This window comes from Sesamum indicum, linkage group LG7 (assembly GCF_026168435.1).
Source record: "Sesamum indicum cultivar Baizhima isolate 11 linkage group LG7, ASM2616843v1, whole genome shotgun sequence".
In the NCBI taxonomy this organism is placed as follows: domain Eukaryota; kingdom Viridiplantae; phylum Streptophyta; class Magnoliopsida; order Lamiales; family Pedaliaceae; genus Sesamum; species Sesamum indicum.
In genome coordinates, this window is record NC_142663.1 from 11340863 (window position 1) to 11363148 (window position 22286).

Here is a 22286-nt window from a genome sequence, read left to right on the forward strand (position 1 = left end):
CTTCATAATATTCGGACCAGAATTATATTTTTGTAAGAGTTGTGGTTTGAAGTCTTGACACCACAAGATTCAATTTCCTATACCTTTAGGGAGCAACGCTCAGAGCTCTTACGCCTTTATCTAAATTCTGGTGTTAAAGGTAAAATTTTACGACACTCTTATACAAGATTTTCATAACGCAAGATTGAAAGTCACGACAGCAAGAAGATATATGATTGGATTGCATATTAATTTCAGCAAGATACATTTTAGTTTTCATATGAGAAAACCAATAACCATATAGAAAGAAAGCACTTGTGAGAATAGAAAATCTAAAAATGAAAATGAAATTTTTTTTAAGAAGCAATTCAGAACACTAAGTTTAATCAACAAAACAAATTGCAGTACATTAAGTTTTTTTAAAAGAAGCCCACTGCATACCCGGGTCGGGGTCGTTTTGTGCCGTATATTTTTGCCTATTAGTGTTTTCACATTTTAGTTTCAATGGCTAACATCCCGCCACCGGCCACACTCGTCTGCTGCCAATACCTGCCCACTGTGCCGACACCAGGTTGATCATCAGCGCTATGACACGGTGTTGATCCACCAGACGTTGACTCAACCAACTGCTTGACGTCTTTAGTAGAAGTAATCACCCCTAAAACTGGCCTCTCTCCGTAGTTCTTCTCACTCCCTGGGGAGGAGATGCTACTAGTTTTAGCCCAGGCCGACTTCTCGGATCCAACCAACCAACTAGAGAGGCTAGTATCCATTGGAATTTCATTTGGCTTCAACAACAGATCATCACATCTGGTCTTCGACTTGTGGAGTGATGTTTGATCTTTGCTTGGTATGATCCATTTTTCCTCTAAAGTATTGACATTCTCCTTGTCTTCACTGTACCTAAACACCGTGAAACGTAAGCTTTTCTTGTTGTTCTCTCTGTCACTTGGCTTCAGTGGGCTGCTGACCTCTTTATCAGCTCCCATTTCTGAGGCAGAAACTTGTTTCCTAGAATCTATAGATAATGAAAACAATGACTCTGAGGACTCCGGCTGAATGACACAACGATGATCATCGGTGCCTCCTTCCCTTGAAGTATTCTCTAAAGTGAGATCTATTGAGTTCACAGCAACGCATTCTTCTTTGCTCATCGATAAATCTTGATGGCCGTGATGTGGTCTAACGATATACGAATTTGAGCCCGAGCCACCGTTATGATCCTTCCCTAGAATACTTTCAGCTTTCCCTTTTTCATTTTCGACTGAATTATCAGTATCAGCTGTATCAAGATTTGAATTAACAGATTCCTTTCCTTTGCTTCCATTCATCTGCTCCTCGTTCTTAGCTCTAATGCACAAAATGCATAAAAAATGCACATAATGAGTAACAGAGAAAGACACGGCAAACAAAACGGCCTAAACGCAACAAACCTTCTGTGAAAACACTAATAGACAACAAAAGAAGGGCAATGCGATCCCCTGACGTGAGAAGTACTGAACTTTTTCTAAAAGTTACAGGAGTCACATTATCGGGTATTTTACCGAAAGGGGTTTTACACCTATTAATGATTTCACAGGGAGTAAAATGCAATTAACCCAACGCAAAAACACGAACACAAGACTCCTCATAGCCGAGCAGGAGACGGTAGCTTACTCGGATTCTAATACGGGTTTCGTGCTATTAACAATCCCCTCTTCCTTCTGTGATTCAGTACCAGCAGCTGAGATTTCCAAAGCTTCATGTAGTAATTCATCCCTTGGAGACAAAGACTAAAATAAACAAAAAAACAAAATGATTGAGAAGCAAATCAGTACTATTCTGCAAAAATTCAAGAAAAAACAAGAAGCAGCAGCAGTTATAGTGTAAATTGGGTGAGACTGAATTGGGAGTTGAACCTGATTTGGGAGTTTTTTCATGAGTTTTTTATGCTTCTTGGGATCAAAACAAGCAGTAAAGCATCCCATCTTTCAGTTGGAATTTTGTGTGTGTAGACTGTAGAGAAGAGTGGTTATTGAGGAAAAAGGGGAAATGGGAGGCAAAATGCAGTGATGATGGGCTTAAGAGTTTGAAAAATATGACCGTTGCGGCTCTCTGTCCTATCTGTCTGTCTATTAATAATCAATTATTTCTCAAGAGTGATGAAATCTATACATAGAATCCCTCAACTCCCAAATCACACATTATGAAAATGTGGGTTATTAATTAATACATGAGATAATTATATTTACACCATTAACTTATATCTTGTTTACATAAATCACTTATATATTTTGCATAATTAAAGATTCACCTCTGACATAAAAAAAAATAAGGGTAGTTTGTGTACTACTGATGATATTTTTGCGAAATATATGTATATTTTTCTAAAAAAAAGGGTGGTTTGTGTAAATAATATCGATTTTTTTGGTGGGTGTATGTGCAATTATCCAAAATACATGGGAGATTTATGTAAACATAACATAAGTCAGGGGATATAAATATAATTATCACTATTAAATAATGTATTATATTTTTAATTTCATTAAATAAAGTATTAGTGAAATTATTAATATAATATAACATAATAATGGACTTATTATTTCATCATTCTAAAATGGGATTATTTTACTTTTGTCCCCCCAAGTAAGTTATTAAATCATTTTTAGTATTTTATATTCGGATCTCATCAAATTTTGATTCCCAAATTTTCTTAAAATATTCTAAGTTAATTATGATCGTTAGTTGGCCGTCTAAACTAACAGGCCCATTTTTTGATTAACTAACAATCATGATTAATTTTGATGATTTAAAAAAAAATTGAGAAGCAAAATTGATGAGGTCGGAATATGAGGTACCAAAAGTGAGATAGTGACTAAATTAAGGGACCAAAAAGTGTTTTTCTCTCAAATTTTGCCACTTTTCACCTGATGGCAGATAAAGGGTTGTTAATTTTTTTTATCTTTATTATTAGTTTGCCACTTTTTTTTCCGTAAAAAAGGTTCAGTCTGAACTAAACAGTCAACTAACGAGCACGACTAATTTTGAATAATTTTAAAAAGAATTGGGGATAAAAATTGATAAATTGAGATATTAAATACCAATTTAATGGATCAAAAATGATATTATCACATTTAAAATTGATTATGCTCTTTGGAAGTTAGTCTTAGATATTATATTATTTTAATCTATTTCTTTTGGTTTAATATAAAATTGTAAAGCAAATGACGTCGTATGATTTTATTATTTTGAAATATTGTATAGTAAATGAAAGTTTTCGTTTAATTAATAAAAAATAGGGTTAAAATACACTTAGAACTAACTTTTATTAATATTTTAGAGTATTGGGTAACTTTTGTAACAATATAATATCCACAGCATAACTCAAGTATCTAATTTTGCTTAATTATTTAGGATAATTACACTTAAAACTCCTTTAAAAAACAAAATTACACTTTCACCCCAAAAAATTCAAAATTACACTTTCACCTTTTTCGAGAACTATTCGTTTATATCTGTACTCTTCTGTTAAGATTTGAATGAGAAATGCTGACGCTAGAAAAAAAATAATTAGAAAAGCTTTCAATTTTAATCCTCATTCAATATTCCTAATAATTTATTGACAAAAATACTATAATAATATTTTTATAATTGTAACGAGATAAATGTAATATACATAAATTTAAAAGAATGTAACTGTAATAAAGTATTACTCTTAAATTATTGTCATCGGATAAAAATTAGCCGTTGATGAAAGAAAATAACTAGCCATGTTATCAAAAACTTATGAAATATTGAATGAGGTGTAAAATTTGAAGTTAATTATATATATATATATATATATTTTGTTGACATCAATATTTTCTATCAAAACCCTAATAAAAAGGGCGCAACTATAAATGGAGAACTCTCATAAGGGTACAAGTGTTGTTTTTCTCAAAAGCTTTTCTGGAAAAAAAATCTAATGTCCTTAGAGGGGTCTAATTAAGTGTAATTAACCCTTTAAAAATACGTAAATAAATTAGAGAGTAAATTACAGTGAGCTTCCCTGAAGTTTGCTACAATTACAAGTACCCACTCGTTATTTTAAAAATTACAAATAAACTCCCGTAAAATTACAAATAAACTCTCGTAAACTTACAAAAAACCTAAAAAACACTCTCATATAATGAGCTGTCACGAGGGGGTAGTTGTAATTTTAGAGGGGTATTTATAATTTTTTAAATAATAAATTTTTTTTTATAATTATGACAAATTTTAAAAAAAGTCGTTGTAATTTAGGCGTAATTAATTGGTCAAAGTTTAGGAGTGAGGAAGTGGATATTGGTGAAAATGATGGTAAAGAGATGGAAGCAGTGAATCACAATTAAAATGTTAAATCAAAAGTGCATGTCAATGTCAATGGGACAAAACCCTATCTTTAAGTTAACTCAAACCCCTCACTTATGATTAGCTTTTTCCCCCCTTTTTTCTTTTTGTTTTTCTTCAACACAAATCAACAACCCATTAGTTTGATGTTACTTTTCCAACTAAACCAAGTAATGTCATTACAAAGTATCAATAGTATAATATTTCTTGATAATTTTAAAGTTATTATTATAAATATATATCAAATGACAATAATTTTGGTTTTGTAGATTATGATTATTAATAATAAAAATTATATATAAAATTGTCATTTTAAATAATCGTGACATTGGCTATAATGATAGTACAATGATAATATATATAATTGGTACTGTATTTGTATTTTTACTATAAATATGTCGCTAATTATCTGTAATGATCACATATGCATAATTTTATGTCCACTAAAATTAAATTTGAAGCAAATACTATCATTATTAGAACTATGGAACTCATTATAAAATAACAAAATATTTATTTGTTTTTATTATTTTATATTATAATAAAATATCTGATGGGGTCGAGGTTGTCCACATCGGGTCTTGGATGCTTCAATTTGGAGGTAATAAGCTTGAAATTCATAATAAAAATAAAGGTCAGAGGTGCTGGGTTGTCCCTAACGAATGCACTCCGACGATCAAGTTATCGATGGTTTTAGGTCAACAGGTTGAATAGAAAGATTAATAAATAAAATAGGGATAATTACACAGTTTACTCATAAGGTTTGACATAATTACACACAGCCTCTTGTGGTTTGGAAAAAATGCTATTACCATTGACGTTTATTTTCGTGCAACATATAGACCCATCTGTTAGTAAAGTTTATGGAATATGCTAAAATTAGTAAAAATATTGAATAAAAATTGATATTTAAACTTATTATAGGTTAAATAATTTTTTTATAACCAAACTACTCTTACAAGAGCGAAAATGTACTTCATCACACGCATTAACGTGTGAAGATATATAAAGATAGTTTAGTAAGAATAGAATTATTTGACTTACAATAATTAATCAATAAGTTTATTATATTTGTCAATCAAGGGCCCAAATTCTAAGTTAAATCGGATCAGGAACGATCCTAAACCCGCGTAAAAAGACTCTGATCCTAGTCCCTTTCTTGAGATTTTCCTAACATTGAGGGGCAAGAGTGGTATTTTACACTTTCTACCCATATCAATATCATTTAATTTTGTATTATTAATATATATATATATATATATATATATATTAATAGTGTGCCAATTCATAAGTTAATTATTGAAGAGTTTGAATAATAAGTAGCACAAAACTTAATTACCTCAGACAAATGCATACAGCCTACACACTACCCCACATCCCCTCCATATATTTAAACTAATTACCTAATTAATTAAATAATACAGAATCATCTGCTTTTTCTTCATTACTCCAAAAATAACAATATTGATTATTATTATAAATATAATAAAAAAATGTAGATGATGACGAGCGATCAACATAGATTTTAGAAGCGAACAGCTGGGGCTGATGATGATGGGAGTTGGTGTAGGACCACCGCGCCGCACAAAGAGATATATTCCACCTGCACCAGCTCCAACATACTCTGGATGCTAATTGTAATATTTTATATTTAAATATATATTATAAATGAAAAATACAAATTAACAAATTATATTTTTTATAAAAAAATTAAAATATTATCGACATAATAAAAAAATTGATGCAGTGGTGTTACAATGACGTAAAGTCACTTTTATAAAATAATTATTTATTAATATTTAGATTATTTAATGATGGGTATAATTGTATATTTAAACATTTATGAGGTGGTGTCACTAATCGACGTTTGTAATATAGAGATCTTTACTTTTTTTATATTAATATAGATAATAAAAAAATTAAAATAAAAAAGAATAACGCAATACCATATATTATGTTTGGATCGACGAATTTGAACATAGAAATCTTATGTTCGTAGTAATAACCAATTCTTCGAATTTATTTTGGATAAATCATGCTACAAATATCGCAAATTCTTCAGACTTTAATTTTAAATTATACTCTATCGACATTGTAATGAATTTCAGATCTATTTAACATGGAGTAATTTGAAATATTTACTTCAAACTCTCTCCCGACGATTCTAACCAAATACAACTTATATTTATTTCTTCTAAAAAATAAAACAATTAACTACACGTGGTCACACAGTCCTTCCTTATTTAATAAAAGACTAAAAATTCGTATTTTCATAAGGGGTCTATTGCATTTAATTCTACATTATGGTGCATATGAGCGAGCTATCTAATTTGTTTTATAAGGTTAATGATTGACCCAAACTTAATTTTTTTTTAAATTATTATTGTAAATTAAGTTTTGCTTTGACTAATTTATTATCTCAAAGTGTTGACGATTAACGTTATTAAAATTTCAAATTATAACATTTGTTACGTTACTTTCAATTAATATTAGAAATATATTTTTTATATTTAGTTTTTTAAGAATTGCGGACTAAGAAAATAAGGACAATTACATTTACACTTTCTAACCTATGGATTGTTTTGCACAAGCTACCCATATATTTTAAAAAGTTATATATACATTATTTTTTTATTTATAAAAATAAAAATAATTATATAAATAGATCATAAATCGAGAAGTGTAAATAAAATTATACGAAAAAAATATTAAGAACAGTCAAGTGTTCTTTTCTTTGATAGAAACGGTCAATTATATTATACGGTACATAAAATATTTCATATATATCAAGAATCTCAATAATTTCGCAACAAACTAAAAGTTATATTATGGAATGCATCAAAATACTTGGTATCGAGAATCTCAATAATTTCGCAACAAACTATAAATTATTATAAAATAGACAAACATTTAGGTAAAAATATATTGAAAATACAATTACTCTCGAATTTTTTCTCTTATTACAAAAATGAGAAACCGGAAGTGAAGCCCACAAGTTCATCAGAAAGGATGATGACTGTGGGTTGTAGGTAGGCCGGAGTGCCTAAACCATAACTTGCCTAATATTACTAGAAATTAAAGTCTAACAGCAAGGCCGGCCGGAATGCCCAAACTATAACTTACCTAATATTATTAAAAATTAAAGTCTAATCAGGATTGTCAAGAACTGTGGGGTGCATGGGGTACAATTCTTGAATTATTATTAGTAAAAATAATGGTAGTAGAGTGAGTCCACACTCCACACACAGACACACACACGCCACATAGTAAGCTAGGGATGAAATGTGATGCCCAAGGAGCAGAAAGACATACTGCTGCCAGTCTGCCTACTGTGAAACGGAATATGATGAAGAGAGCGATTATGATACGTCAACGTCCCTCTTTTGTTCCTTACATTACGTCTAAAGTAAATAAAGATTAATGGGGTCGCTTCCAAATTCATTATTCTTACTTTTTTTTAGGGAAAAAAAGATTCTGGGCAAGCAAGAAAACACCATTTCATCTGTTGGTTTCCGGTAATCTTGTGAACCACACTTTTCTTTTTCCATTTTGGTGAAGTATTGGATAAGTTTTTGCCTTTTTCTTGAGCTGCCTTTTTTCTTACCTTGATTGGGTTGTAATTATTTGTTTTAATTCCTGAAAAGAAATGCTTCACATGTGTCTCTTTGCATGGATTCTTTATTTCCTGGGCTGCCCATCTGTCACTTCTCTCTGCCTTTTCACCTACTAGAGGATTCATCACTCTTCCATTGTTGACACTGTTGTGCCCTTTTCTTGTTTCCATCTACACGTTTCCGTGGGTTTTCTGTGTTGAAACTGATTGTGTGAATCCCCTGAATGAATTGCATTGCTGTATGTTAGGAATTTTCAGCTGAATTGTTTCCTTGCTTTAAGCTATTTGAATTTGGTCGTTCTTGATTGTGGGTTCTGAGTTATTCTTCGTTTGATTGGTGTTCAGGTACTCCTCTGTGATCATAACTGCTGCTGCTAATTTTAGTTGAGTTGGACAGGTGAAATGAGAGAGTGATGCGGGAAAGTGCAAAAGCTCATGTGATTTGCAGTTGAGGTTGTTGGGAGCACATGGCATAGTTTCTTTTCATGTATTTGAGGTCTCTCTGCTTGCTCGATTTTGAATGCAATTGGATGATCATTTGAGGAAAAGAAATGGAGGCATTGAATCAGAAGTCTCTTGATAGAGTTGTTTCACAAAGAGCCTTTCTAATGGGCAGCTCTTTTCCATGCCAAATTTGTGTGTTTGGATTCCTTTGTGGGGTTTGCTTGACCTCTCTGTTTCTGGCTGCCCTCACTTCTTTTGGTGCTGCTTCGTCTGGTAGCATTTCGTTTTCTCCGTTTTCGACTGGAATTTCAGCTTCAAATTCTACCTCATCAATGGTTACTAGTAAGTTGTGGCTTCCTTGTTACTGTAAAAGGATTTCTTTGTTGTATAAATTCTACTGAGGTTTGATTTTTCTTACGTTGTATTTATTGTTTTTGGTGTTTTTTAGACGTGTTGGATGATTCGTTAACAGACTGCTTTTACATATTTGTTCTTACTATTGTCGTGGGGAGCCTGTCTTGATTAGAAGAAAGGCCGCTTGTTCGATGCCATTAAGATGTTTAGCAAGCGTAGTGGTACATAAGCGATGTTAGATACGAACAGGACTTTAAATTTTGTAATTCAATGTGAACTACGATATCCGGTGCTGTCTTTGTAAATATGCAGATCAGAGCTGAAAAGTGACAAAAACCAAGAACTGGATGGCCAAAGATAACAAATTGTAGACGAGTTCTGTATTTTTTTGACTTCCGAAACCTGTTGGTGCTCTTGCGCTTCCGTTTGTTTTCGCCTTATCTGATTACTGACTCAAAAGTTCTTCAGAATTAAGAGATTGGACCCAATTGTATTTGACATTCGTGGGATTCTATGATGACAAACATCGTCACTATTCATTACACTTGCTCTAGCTGATCATACTTGTAGACATCTCTTATATGACAAATAATGCAGGTCGAAATTGCAGCGGCTTGCTTAAAGAAGGAGAAAGAATCATGTACTCCAAAGAAAGCGCTATAAATCATGGAATTGATGAGAAAGTTGCCTTACTATATGCAGCATGGAGTAACTCTCTTAGTGAATCGATAGAGAAGGAAGGCCAGTCCTCTCAGAGAATCAGATTGAGCAAATCTAATGTACCTGAAGCTCCACACTTGGAGAATTGCAAGCTGAGTGCGGAAGTAAGTCAGCGTCTTGATACACGTCTTCCGAATAGGACCTTTCCTCCCTGGACAATTTGGAAGGGAATGTTGGACGACCTTCCATTATCAGTGACCGACGAGCAGCTTAAGTATTACAGGGATCAAATGATATCTGAAGGAGCTTATCCTCCCTGGGTATGTATTGTCACGTGTCCTAATTATTTGCATTTGATGCTTGATTTAATGGTTGACTTCAAGTAAGGGTTCTCTATGAACAATCACTTGTTCCAGATGCTGGTAACTAACTAGAAATTCAATCACCTTATCTTCTCTGTTGGCTTTTTGGTTAATGTTTCTGTAGGAAGTCTTCTATGGTGATCTCTCCCTCTCTCTCTCTCTCTCTCTCTGTGCGTTGTCTATGTCATTGCAAGATTGCTGAACTCTGCGTCGTGAACATGGGACAGTCTATCAATTTCAACTGGTTTTCTGCATACAGTGTCATAGAAGTTAAACATCACTTGTTTCTGTGGGCACATTATATGAAATTATACAACATATATTCTCAACTAAATTGCACATTATACACGGGGGTACATTTAAATGATGTCAGAAGAATACTTCATTTTTATCCTTTGGATCTTACCACCAACGAATTTTGCCAGATCACAGGATCAGATGTGGAAAATTATCCTCTAACCAGGAAAGTGCAGCGAGACTTATGGCTTCATCAGCATCCGGAAAACTGCAGGGATCCTAGTATAAAGTTTCTAGTAGCTGATTGGGAGAGACTGCCTGGATTTGGCATTGGAGCTCAGCTTGCAGGAATGTGTGGTCTGCTTGCTATTGCAATCAATGAGAAGAGGGTTCTTGTTACAGGGTACTACAATCGAGCTGATCATGATGGTTGTAAAGGTAGTGATACACGATCCAATTATTGCTGGGAAAGTCTTTTCTTTTGCTGCTGGAATATCAAGAGAGTGTTCGCCACTTGTTAAAATGTTTGAGTTGCTTTTCTGTAGGTTCATCACGTGCCAGTTGGTCATGTTATTTCTTTCCAGAGACCTCCCCTGAATGCAGAAAACGAGCTCTTGAACTTATGAATGACAAGGTAGCATGGGAAAGGGGTGTTATAACAGGGAAAGACAACTATACTTCCAGAGACATATGGTCGGGACGGACACCTAGGTAAGATACTAAATACATTGATTTTCCTGTGGCCAGCTCTCCCACAAACCACTATGTGCTCCCAAAGAAAACTAAACTCATTCATATCAAATTGCCACCCTCAACAGTACTATATATTTCAGGGCATGGGGCAATCCTTGGAGTATTATGCAGCCAACCACGGAGATAAATGGGAGCTTGATAGTTCACCATCGTAAAATGGATAGGAGGTGGTGGCGAGCACAGGTAGAGCAACACGGTGCTTTTAAGAGTTAATAAATCTGCTTTATACAAAAGATCTCATGATTTTTTTCACATATATAGCTCTACAATCACCTTAGTAAACAGGGGAAAGATGTTTTGCACTATTATGCACGGTGTGAAGCTGACTGATTGTATGAAGCAAAATTGGCTCATTGCTGTTCACCTTGCATCTTATCATCATTCATGTTATGCTTGACCTCCACTGGAACTAAACTGGAGAAGTGCAAATGGAGTTTTACAATTAATTTTTACAAATTCTGTACCATCTTTTAGGCAGTTCGCTACCTGATGAGGTTTCAGTCCAAGTACACATGCAACCTAATGAACATTGAACGTCATACTGCTTTTGGACGGGAAGCTGCGGCAATGGTTCTCGCATCGTCCTCAGGAGATCTTATCGAGGTTTGCTATTTTATCCAAATTTGCTGTATGCCAAATGATATAGTGTCAACTAACAAGCAAAATACAAGAAATGTCATCACAATATGGCAATAACATCTAGTAATTGTATCTGTTCCACTCCCTTTCTGCAGAATGTACAAGAGAACAATCAAGACATAGAAAGATTTGTTTGGTCAAATCACAAACCATGGGTTCCTCGCCCGTTGCTAAGCATGCATGTCAGGATGGGAGATAAGGCATGTGAAATGAAGGTGGTTGGATTCGAAGACTACATGCGTCTGGCAGAAAAAGTCAGAAAGAGCTTCCCACACCTGAACAGTGTGTGGCTTTCTACTGAAATGCAGGTTTCTCTCATCCTTCATTATTTCAAACCTCAGATAAGTTTAATCTAAGTAATGAATTAATGCTGAAAGTCTTCATTATCAGGATGTCATTGATAGATCAAAATCCTACCAGCATTGGAAGTTTTACTACACCAATGTGACACGCCAAACTGGGAACATGACCATGGCAACTTATGAAGCGAGTCTTGGCAGGGAAATGAGCACCAACTATCCTTTCGTTAACTTCTTGATGGCTGCAGAAGCCGACTTCTTCATTGGAGCATTAGGCTCTACATGGTGCTTTCTCATAGACGGCATGAGAAATACCGGAGGAAAAGTCATGTCTGGTTACTTAAGTGTCAACAAGGATAGATTTTGGTAGACTGCTTGAGCTAAGAGCAATGCGCCTTAATGCTTTGATGTCGTCTGATGCCTATTCAGGTGGAGTTTGGTCGAGTCCTGCAACGGGACCTTAGCTGCTGGGAAAGGGGGGGGAATTATAGCCGGCCTGGATACATCGGATGAGTTCAGATGAAGATTATCCACGGAGGTTCTGTATATTCTGCAGTTCTTAGTAGTAATTTGCTTTTGCCTGTAAATGTTGGGGGATCATATTTATCAGTTTGAAATTTTTATTTAGTTTGTTATTATTAGCCATTTGAGCTGTGTTTATTTTTGTTTCGGGGGTTGGGGGGGGGGGGGGGGATGAGATCATCACATGTATCATTTTGTGGTAGACTTGAATCTTTAAGTCCAAATCTGCCATTTCGAGGGATTATTTATGGATAGTCCAAACCCGGTTGCATAATTTGAAACAAAATTTGTACTCAATCAATTGGTACTATTGCAAAACACCCACATGCAAATCTTTTATTTAAATTAAGTTTGGTTGAACCCGTCAATCTCATAATAAATGTGATAGACTTGTTATGTGGTTGGTTACTCTATTTATAATGTATATTAATCATATAGTAAGTATATTACATTTGTCTTATGATTTATTTATGTTTGACCAGACCTGATTTCAAATAGAATTTCTACTAGTAAGTAATATTTAATTATGGTTAATTGTTATGATTAAAAACAAATACTCATAATAAATAGTTATTGGCCACGATCAAACGACGATTATTGTCCATAATTTTGGCATTTGCTAAAATGTTTGTCACGGCTAAAAGCCATATCAAAAATAATTTTTATGGTAGATAGTCTAAGTTTTTTTATCGATTTTTTTTTAATAATTATAGTCAATAGTAAATTTCTTTTAATGTTCCATCCCAAACATTTGATTTATAATTGACCCTTCGGATGCAATTCAGGGACTACTTAGTTTAGATTATATATTAAGGTTAATTACACCTAGACCTCTCAAAATGAAACATTAAATATACTCTAATATCTTCTCGTATATTGGTTAATGCATATATAAATTAGAGATACACAACTCTTATCAAAAGTTTAGTGTAATTACATGTAAACCTCCCATAATTTGAAAAATTACATTAGTACCCTTAAAATTTGCTTGTATCTAATAAGTCTGTTTACTAATCAAGATTCACCAAATTTTTTGACGGTAACAAAAATATAATTTCCCAAATAGTTTCCATTGGCGGTATTACTAACCATGTAGTAGGAACTTTAAAATGGATTAGTGGGATGAACATTTTTTAAGTTTTACCTTATCATCATATATGCTCATAATTGTAATGTACATGCAATTAAACTTTTATGTTTGTATAATTAGTATATATTTACTTTATTATAATGTGAATCCTGCGTACGTTATGTATTAATTAGGGGTCAATTAAATTGATACTCCTAAGGTTAGGTCAAAATACATAAACACCATCTACTTTATGCAACATTATAATTATACCCTCTTGAGGTTATAGTTGTAATTACAACTACATTTCCTATTCAAATGCACAAACATCCTTTGGAAAAGATTACACTAACACCCCTCATTTTATTGTCAATAAGGCATAGCTCAGTTGATAAAATTGAAACTTCATGATCTTAGTAGTCATGGGTTCAAACCTTGCGATATGCATTGAATGTTGTTTTTACTGCATAGTAGGTGTTGATTAAATTTAGTTTATATGATTGTTGTAATAATTTTTGTTAAAAAAAATCACTCCTCATTTGTTTTTCATAGTACTTATATATATATATATACTATGTGACTACCGCCAATATTAGAATATATGATTAATTAAATAAAATATTTTATAAATAGATGTAACGCTAAAAGATAAAAATGTATTTGCAACTCATATTCCATCTGTTACACGCACCAAAATATATAAAAAAAAATTCCTGAAACATATGCAACATTAATATCATATGTGGTTTTAATTAAGTAAGAGATAAAATGCCATTTTATAATAAAAGTTTCAAATTGGTACAATCATTTACTTTGCATTTGCAAATCCAATTACTTTAAGATTTTATGAACCATTTTACTTGTAAAATGTTCATATGGGACCAAACTATATGAATCAAATATAGTCCATTAATATAATTTATAATAATTTTTCTTAAGAAAATTATATCATATTTATCCTAAAGAAGCTACTATAATAAAACCTCAACTTTATTAACTATTTTCAGTAAAAATTCTCATCATTTATTTAACTAGCTAGGCATCAATTACGGTGCATTGTACGGTTACAAGCTAACTAATCAAATATATATAAGTTTAACGATGCATCGAGCATCAAATACCACAATCACGTACACTTCTCTTTTCTTTTCTTGTCTTATCACAACTTTTCGTTTGTTGCAATAGTTGAGCAAGATGTTTGCTCGCGTTTTTCAGCCTTTAACTTTATCAATTGTTGCAGTTGTTTTGTTGCTCCAAACTAATAATTGTGTGAGTACGTATCCAAGTACTTTTTCAGATGCGGTGGCGACATGGTATGGGAGCCCCACGGGGTATGGAAGCGGTAATAAGAGTTTTTCCTGTTTTTTTTTTTTTATATTTTGAAAAAATATTAAATTGAGCATATTGTATAACTTAATGAATGAAACAATAGTTGTATATGTACTTTTCAGGGGGTGGTTGTGGATTTGAAAATGATGTGGGGAATGCTCCGTACAATGGGATGATAGCAGCAGGAAATAATAATATATTCAAATCAGGAAAGGGTTGCGGAGCTTGTTATCAGGTGTTGTTTTCTATCCTTCTCCCCTAAAGAAAAAGGAAAGAAAAGTGATAGTTTCTATATAATACACATGTCGACAAGCTTTAAAATAAATATACGAAAATAATTCTTTTCATTTTTTTTTTCTTTCTATCAAATTGAATATTGAAACTAATATATAAACATATTGTATATTATGATGGGCAGCGTAGTTTTCAGACCAATATATATATAATTATATATATGTATTATCACATAAAAGTTTAAAATTGTATTTTAATTTAATTTAATTATTATATGAGTCGAGCTAGACTGGATTTTAATGTAATCAAGCATGAATCAGACTTGACTTGCTTGATTTTCTACACATACCTTTATCGAATTGAACTTTTTGCAGGTGAAATGCACAGATCATTCATTGTGCTCAGGCTCTCCAATTACTATAACAATCACAGATGAGTGTCCTGGCGCCTGCAACAATGAAGCTTTTCACTTCGACTTAAGTGGAAAAGCTTTTGGATCTTTAGCCAAGCCTGGCCATGCTGACGCGTTGCGTAAAGCTGGGAAAGTAAATATAAAATATAAAAGGTATGAAATTTTTCAGTCATCTTAATTCATACAAAATTAATAAGTTTGGTTTAGATATTTCAGAAAATAGAAAATACTTCTTAAAGAATTATATTTCCAAACAATTCTTTATAATTCAGTGATTTAAATATATTTTTTTGAGGTGAAATTACACTTTTAATCCTATAAGATAGGGAGTTCAATTCTTTTAGTCATCAATTTTATGAAAATTTTAAAATGGTCCCTAAAATTGGGAAAAACTCAACGCATTTAAGTCTTATGCTTTAAAGGATTGAGAATATTTAGTCCCATAAATCCCGTAAAGCAAATGACTAAATATTTTAGCTATCCTCGTAAAAATCACAGCCAACAGCGGTGGCGTGACCGTGTTGCTTTTATAGGGTACAATGCAACTACAACGGAGGCATGACGTTCAAGATCGACGCAGGTTCCAACCCCAACTACCTAGCTTTTGCAATTGAGCATGTACATGGAGATGGCGACATTGCTGCAGTTGAAATATTGGCCTCAAACTCAAAGGAGTGGATGGCCATGCAACCCTCTTGGGGTGCGACATGGAAAGTAGGGCTGCCCGTTGAGGTAAAAGGCCCTTTTTCTGTGAGGGTAACTACTATTCAGTCAGGAAGAAAGGTTGTCGCACATCAAGCAATTCCGGCTAATTGGTCGCCTGGACAACACTATCTTTCACACACTAAATAAGAGTTTATTTGTCGGAGTCTTTGAAAAATACTTGTCGACTTTTGGGTGTTTGAATCAAAGCTATGTCATGATTTTCAGCTATTTTACCTTTTTGTATATAATAATGATTTTTGTACATAAAGTTTAAAGTATCATTTGTTGATTAAACTCCACGAAAAGTCCTTCTTTCCAAACAATGGTGAAGTCAGAAAATTAATTTAGTCCTAATGAAATTTAATTAATTAATTTGATAATTAAAGTAATAAATTCACAAAAAAAAAAAAATTGATTGTAAGTTTTAATATTTTGTAATAATTATTACTTCTCAAAAAGCAAAAGCTCATGCAAATATTCCCCATTCTTGCCCAAATTTAGTTCGACCGAACTAATCCAATCACATAGTACATTTGCTCTGTGATGGGTCATTTTTTCTAAACTATACACCAACCACATGGCAAGTGTATTGCACTTGCCATGTGATTGGTTCATGTTTGGGCGAATCGAGTCCAGACAAAAATTTCCCACAAGACTAGTGGTCAGTTTGCTGCTGATCTTGGCATTATATAATTGAAAATCGAGAGTACTTGCGTATACAGATATCATGAAATTTTCTATTATTTTGTAAGAAAAATTTATAATTAGGAATCCACATGCTGCTATACGTTGCGATACATTTGGGAGTTTTACAAATAGAGTTGTGAAAAAAATAAAAAAATTTGTATTATATACCTGAAAATTATAGTAATTCATCGACTGAAACATCAATTGAATAATTAAGATTTCACAATATATAATTGGCACCTTTGCTGTAGAAAGAAAATAGGTTCTATTATTAAAATCACTAATAACTTCTCAAATTTATGGTTAATTAATGAAATCAGCTTTGCTTTAATCTATACCTAACAAAAATGATTTTTTTAATTTATTATTTTCTCAATAAGAAAAATAATATTTTCCTCTGCTAAGTGATGTGAATTTAACCTGTTGCTGTCGGACGTTTTTTGCCACAAAAAAAAAAAAAAAATTGTCCTACTTTTATGTATATAAATTTTGGTGAACAAGTGCAAAATTAGAGGGCATTAGAAGGATCAAATTGTCCAAGTAATTTAATGGCTCCTTTCAAATTACAAATTCAGATTTCAATGCCACGTCAGCACAACTACAAATTATGAGTAATTTTTGGCATAATGTTGGAAAATTATAAATACCCATGTGATGCTTGACAAAATTACGTAACTTTTGAATGGAGTTTTGGATATTGTTAATTTTGCATTTGTTATGATTTTTCTCTTTTTAAAAGAAAATTAAAAAATTATAAAAAATAAGACGAAGTGGATAGAAAAACTTTAAAAGTTGTAAAAAAAAAATTATCCACTTAGTCCGTAAAAAAATCTCAGAAAATTTTAAACTATAAGTAAAATTATAATTCATAGTCGAGAAGGATGTTTTGGTCAGTTCACAGTAGAAAATAGATGAAAAGCTAACGGAGACTAATGAATTGAACTAATTATTCGACGTCCGATAAGCAGGGAATATTGATAAATTTTCAAATAACAATAAATATTTATAATTGTATCAAACTTTAATAGTATCTTTTATTTCATTTAATATCTAAGTATATAATATTTTTTAAAAATAAAATTGATAATGTAATTTTAGCAAAATAAAGTTTGAAAAAAATTCAATCCACTATATTGTATTGTTAATCTGTGAGGAGTTGTTTCAAAAGATGTAGAAGATTATTACATATGAACTTAAATTTTTTATATTATATATATATAATTTTTTATTTGTGTGATTGTCAAATTCCCCATAATAAAATATTAGTACCCAAATTATTCCTTAAATGACACAAATAATCTGCAATCATTGACTCATCAATCTATGTCAAATTGAAATGTCAATTGCATCTAATTCAATATTTCATTTTAATTTCGTGAGGTACTTTTATTTGTTACATAGTTGAAACTATATATAAGAGGATATGTTCAAGGACGTAACCCTTAGAACGTCCTCAACCAATTAACATTAGTGTTCCTAGGAGCAAAGACATAGCACGATGAAATTGCTCTACCTAATTCTTGTCCTAGTAGTAAACATCCACCAAACATCTGCACGCTCATGTGCGACATCTTATGAAGAGATTTATGTTGTAAATAATCTCCCTCCAAATTCTGCTGCATTGAAAATACATTGTGCGTCCAAAGATAACGATCTTGGATATCGTTTACTCACGGTCAATCAATTTTTCAAATGGAGTTTTTGTGAAAACTTGATTCCTAATACTTTGTTTTTTTGTCATTTTTGGTGGGGAACAAATCAGGTGGCCTTTGATTCTTATTCAGGAAAATGGGCCGAATCTAAAAAACTTTATTGGGTAGCAAAAAGTGATGGAGTTTATTATTCTAGAGACACCCTTAACCCAGGGTCATTGCTCAAAAAATATGATTGGAAAAATTGAAATTGTAGCGTGATGTTGTACCAATCATTTATGGGAATAAATATGAATATTCCTTTGTCATTCCTTACTTTTTTTTCCCTCTCTGATATATGATTTTTTTTTTAAAATTAATGAATTGATTATAATTACATTATGAGTTTAAAGTAATCCAACATTCAAACATTGATGGAAATGTTTTGCAATATTTTAAGGGATAATCACACTCTGCTCCCTTGAAATTTGGTGTAATTATACATAGATCCTCTGTGGTTTGAAAAACTAAATCTAGCATTTTTTAGATTTGCTTCCGTCTAATAAATAAGTTCCTTGTTTAGTCATAATTCACTAAATCTGCTGATGATATTAAAAAAAAAATTAGAAAAAAACATCTATAGTAACCCCCGATGAACTTATTACTAACTTAATACACTTGACTCTTATTTTCATTTAATAAATAGCCCATCCATTAGTCAAAATTAAAAAAAAAAATTGATATTAGCAAAACATCGATATATAGCCCGAAGTTGCTTGAAGAAAGCACAAAATGGAAGAAGAAGTACGTAGATTAAAAATTTTCGCTTCATCAAGTACAACGAGGGAGACCTTGTGATGGGAAGGTCCCATATGCAAGATTGTCAAAGCCATTTAAGGGAAGAGATCCTCATTTGATGCAGAAGTATATTGGTTATTTACCAATTATCAATTATATTGGAATAATGCCTTGATGGTAGATCCACAATGTCCTTCATATGAGCCAATTAAAGAAGTATTTGACAGAAAGGAGGACGACATCCACAATCAACTGAGCCACCCACAAGTTGAACTAAAAAAAATGCCAAAGAGGGTGGCTGAAGCAATTATGAATCACCGAATCACGAGCACAACAACACAGTGTCACATAGTACTTGGTGAAGTGGAAGGGATGTAGCAGCAAGGACAATACTTGGGTATGAGTAACGGACTTGAAGGCGTTCAAACCTTTGAGTGAAGCCGATATGCTTCTCTGGAGTAGAAGACACCATTATCTCAAGTAGAGGAAAATGTTAAGGGTTGCCTGCACTCTAGGCTCCATTGAAACACATTCAACTACAGACTGCTCCATCAGGTCGACCAACAATTTTTGCCAACAAATGCTGGACTACACAGTCTTAGAGTTTTAGGGATATGTCTTTTGTCATAGTACACTTGTAAATATTTTTATATTTGGTCATGGGGGACTATGTGCCTCTTGACGTATGATTTTCAGCTTTTTAATATTTAGTGTTGTAAATAGGATTTATCTTTTAAAACTATTATTACTGGAATGAGTATTCGAAACTCGATATAGTGTTGTGTGCTAGTGTCCCCTCAAGGATATCTCCTTGCACTAGTATTGTTGTACAATATATTTTGTTTTTTTGTCATTAATGCACTCCACATTTTGAATCTGTGCTCAATTTATTGCTTATGTGCTGCACAATGCTTATTGTATTGTTGCTGTCAGATTTGTTACTGTACAATGTGATGTTTCTCGATCAAAAAATTTGGTGTAAAAATAGTTATAAACGACAAAGTGTAAAATTCTTAAAGTTGAGATGGTAAGTTGACAAAATAAAAAATTTTGAATGCCAATATGTAAAAACTGTCATAATTCGTATGACAAAATATAATTAACCATAATATCAAATAAACTAAATTTAACCAACACCTACTATTATTTAATATATAGAATATGTGTATAATGTTTCTTTAAAAATAAATAGATGATGTACAATGTATATGTTAAATGAAATGAGAAGTACAGTAGAATCTCAAACTATATTATATATATTAATATGTGGAGTTGTTTCAAATGTTTTACAAGAATATCAATTTTAAACTTAACTTTCTTATATTCTATATGTGTATGATATTTTATTTGTGTGGTTGTGAAAATACTTCATAAATATTACTACCCATTTAATTCCTCAAATAACACACATAATCTGCAATCTTTATCAATCTATGTCAAATTGGAATTTTAATGGAATCTGATACGATTTTCATTTTAATTATTTCTTAATTTGTTCACATAATTCAAACTATAAAAAGATATGTGAAAAGACGAAATCCTAATATCTCGAAACCAATTAAAATTAATTTTCATATTAACCATTAAATATAGCACGATGAAAATCCTCTTCCTATTTCTTCTCATAGTGGTAAGCATCTTCCAAACATCTGCACTCAACAAATGTGTTACATTCTACGAAGAGGTTCATGTCATCAACAATCTCCCTCCGAATTCAGACCCGTTGAAAATACACTGTGGTTCCAAAGATAATGATCTTGGATATCACACGCTCGCGACTAATCAAGACTTCAATTGGAGTTTCTGTGAGAATTTGATTCCCACTACTTTGTTTTTCTGTCATTTCTGGTGGGGATCAAAGCAAACAGCCTTTGATGCTTTTACATCAAAATGGAAGGAAACATCCAAAAAAATTTATTGGGTAGCAAAGAATGATGGTGTTTATTATTCTAGAAAGGGCCTCGACCCAGGCTCGTTGAAGAAAAGATTTGATTGGACAAATTGAAATTGTAATGCATAATCTTGTCTTCCCATCAATCATTTATGGGAATAAATATGAATATTTATGGGAACATAATAGTAAATCAATTACTATTATATTATAAATATTTTGTGTGAGGTATTGTCTGTTCTGATTTTATATGATTGGTAGGTCTCAATAACCATTAATTACAACCGTTGCCTAGCTACAAGCTTGACATTGACATCATTGGTACAAACGAAATCCTCTTGAAAAAAAACCAATTATCCTCCATTTTTTAAAAGAAATATAATTAAAACACACCCACCAAATATTTCATACATCTATATGAAAATAATCCATAAATATTAGTACATATTTTATTCCTCAAAAAACACAAATAATCTGCAATCCTATGTATGTGAAATTGGCATTATAATGGCATCCAATGCAATTTTCATTTTAATTACATAGTGAAGTTTCTTAATTAATTTGTTCCATAGTTCAAACTATAAAAGCATTTGTGCAAAGATGAAACCCTAACATCTCTCAACCAATTAAAATTAATTTTTCATATTAGCAATGACATTCAACATGACAAAAATCTTCCTCCTATTTTTTCTCATTATAATAAAAACCTTCCAAACATCGACAAGCGAAAAATGTTTCACATCTTACCAAGAGATTCATATTGTCAATAATCTCCCTCGGAATTCTGCACCGTTCAAAATACATTGTGCATCCAAAGATGACGATCTTGGGAATCATACGCTCAAGACTAATCAAGATTTCAACTGGAAATTTTGTGCTAATGTTATTGCTACGACTTTGTTCTATTGCCAGTTTTGGTGGGGATCAAAGGAAGTAGCCTTCGATGCTTATCAAGCAAAATTCATTGAAGCATCCAAGGTAATTTATTGGACAGCAAAGAATGACGGTATTTATTATTCTACAAATACCAGCAACCCAAAGTCGTTGCAGAAAAGATTTGATTGGAAAAATTCAAAGTTGTAAAGCATGAACTTGTTCTCCAAGCAATTATCTATGGGAATAAATATGAATATGTCTTTGTTACCTCTTACTTTTTCTTTATGATAGATATATATATATGTATATATATCATAAATATTAATAATTAATATATAATTAATTTCAGGATAAAACTATGAAGTGGCTTACGAGTCAATCAATGATTCTTTGGATAGCAAAGAATGATACGAGTCAATAATAATATATCAATGTATATATATAT

The 22286-nt window shown here is 32.2% G+C and overlaps 3 protein-coding genes across 5 annotated transcripts; 2 read left to right on the plus strand and 1 right to left on the minus strand.

The window, feature by feature from the left end:
* Positions 1 to 210: 210 nt before the first annotated feature.
* LOC105166567 (uncharacterized) lies at positions 211 to 2040 on the minus strand. Its single transcript, XM_011085962.3, has 3 exons — positions 1878 to 2040; positions 1636 to 1751; positions 211 to 1329 (listed from the first exon to the last, which is right to left on the minus strand). Exons 1-3 carry the CDS (start codon positions 1944 to 1946, stop codon positions 468 to 470), a joined length of 1047 nt encoding a protein of 348 aa, XP_011084264.1. The 5' UTR covers positions 1947 to 2040; the 3' UTR covers positions 211 to 467.
* Positions 2041 to 7603: 5563 nt separating this feature from the next.
* Positions 7604 to 12332, plus strand: LOC105166568 (uncharacterized). 3 transcript variants are annotated; one of them, XM_020695495.2, is made up of 9 exons: positions 7604 to 7841; positions 8285 to 8725; positions 9335 to 9717; positions 10185 to 10434; positions 10542 to 10707; positions 10815 to 10932; positions 11224 to 11352; positions 11484 to 11696; positions 11779 to 12332. In XM_020695495.2, the coding sequence occupies exons 2-9, from the start codon at positions 8491 to 8493 to the stop codon at positions 12055 to 12057; spliced, it is 1773 nt and encodes a 590-aa protein (XP_020551154.1). In that variant the 5' UTR covers positions 7604 to 7841; positions 8285 to 8490; the 3' UTR covers positions 12058 to 12332. The 3 variants fall into 3 exon arrangements, with proteins under 3 accessions (XP_020551154.1, XP_020551153.1, XP_011084265.1); XM_020695494.2 differs by lacking the exon at positions 7604 to 7841 and adding an exon at positions 7864 to 8178; XM_011085963.3 differs by lacking the exon at positions 7604 to 7841 and adding an exon at positions 7865 to 8178 and having other exon boundaries at positions 10830 to 10932.
* A 2082-nt stretch (positions 12333 to 14414) lies between these two features.
* Positions 14415 to 16184, plus strand: LOC105166569 (putative expansin-B2). The gene is made up of 4 exons (XM_011085964.3): positions 14415 to 14620; positions 14730 to 14842; positions 15216 to 15406; positions 15787 to 16184. The coding sequence occupies exons 1-4, from the start codon at positions 14473 to 14475 to the stop codon at positions 16103 to 16105; spliced, it is 771 nt and encodes a 256-aa protein (XP_011084266.1). The 5' UTR covers positions 14415 to 14472; the 3' UTR covers positions 16106 to 16184.
* The last annotated feature ends 6102 nt before the right edge of the window (positions 16185 to 22286 follow it).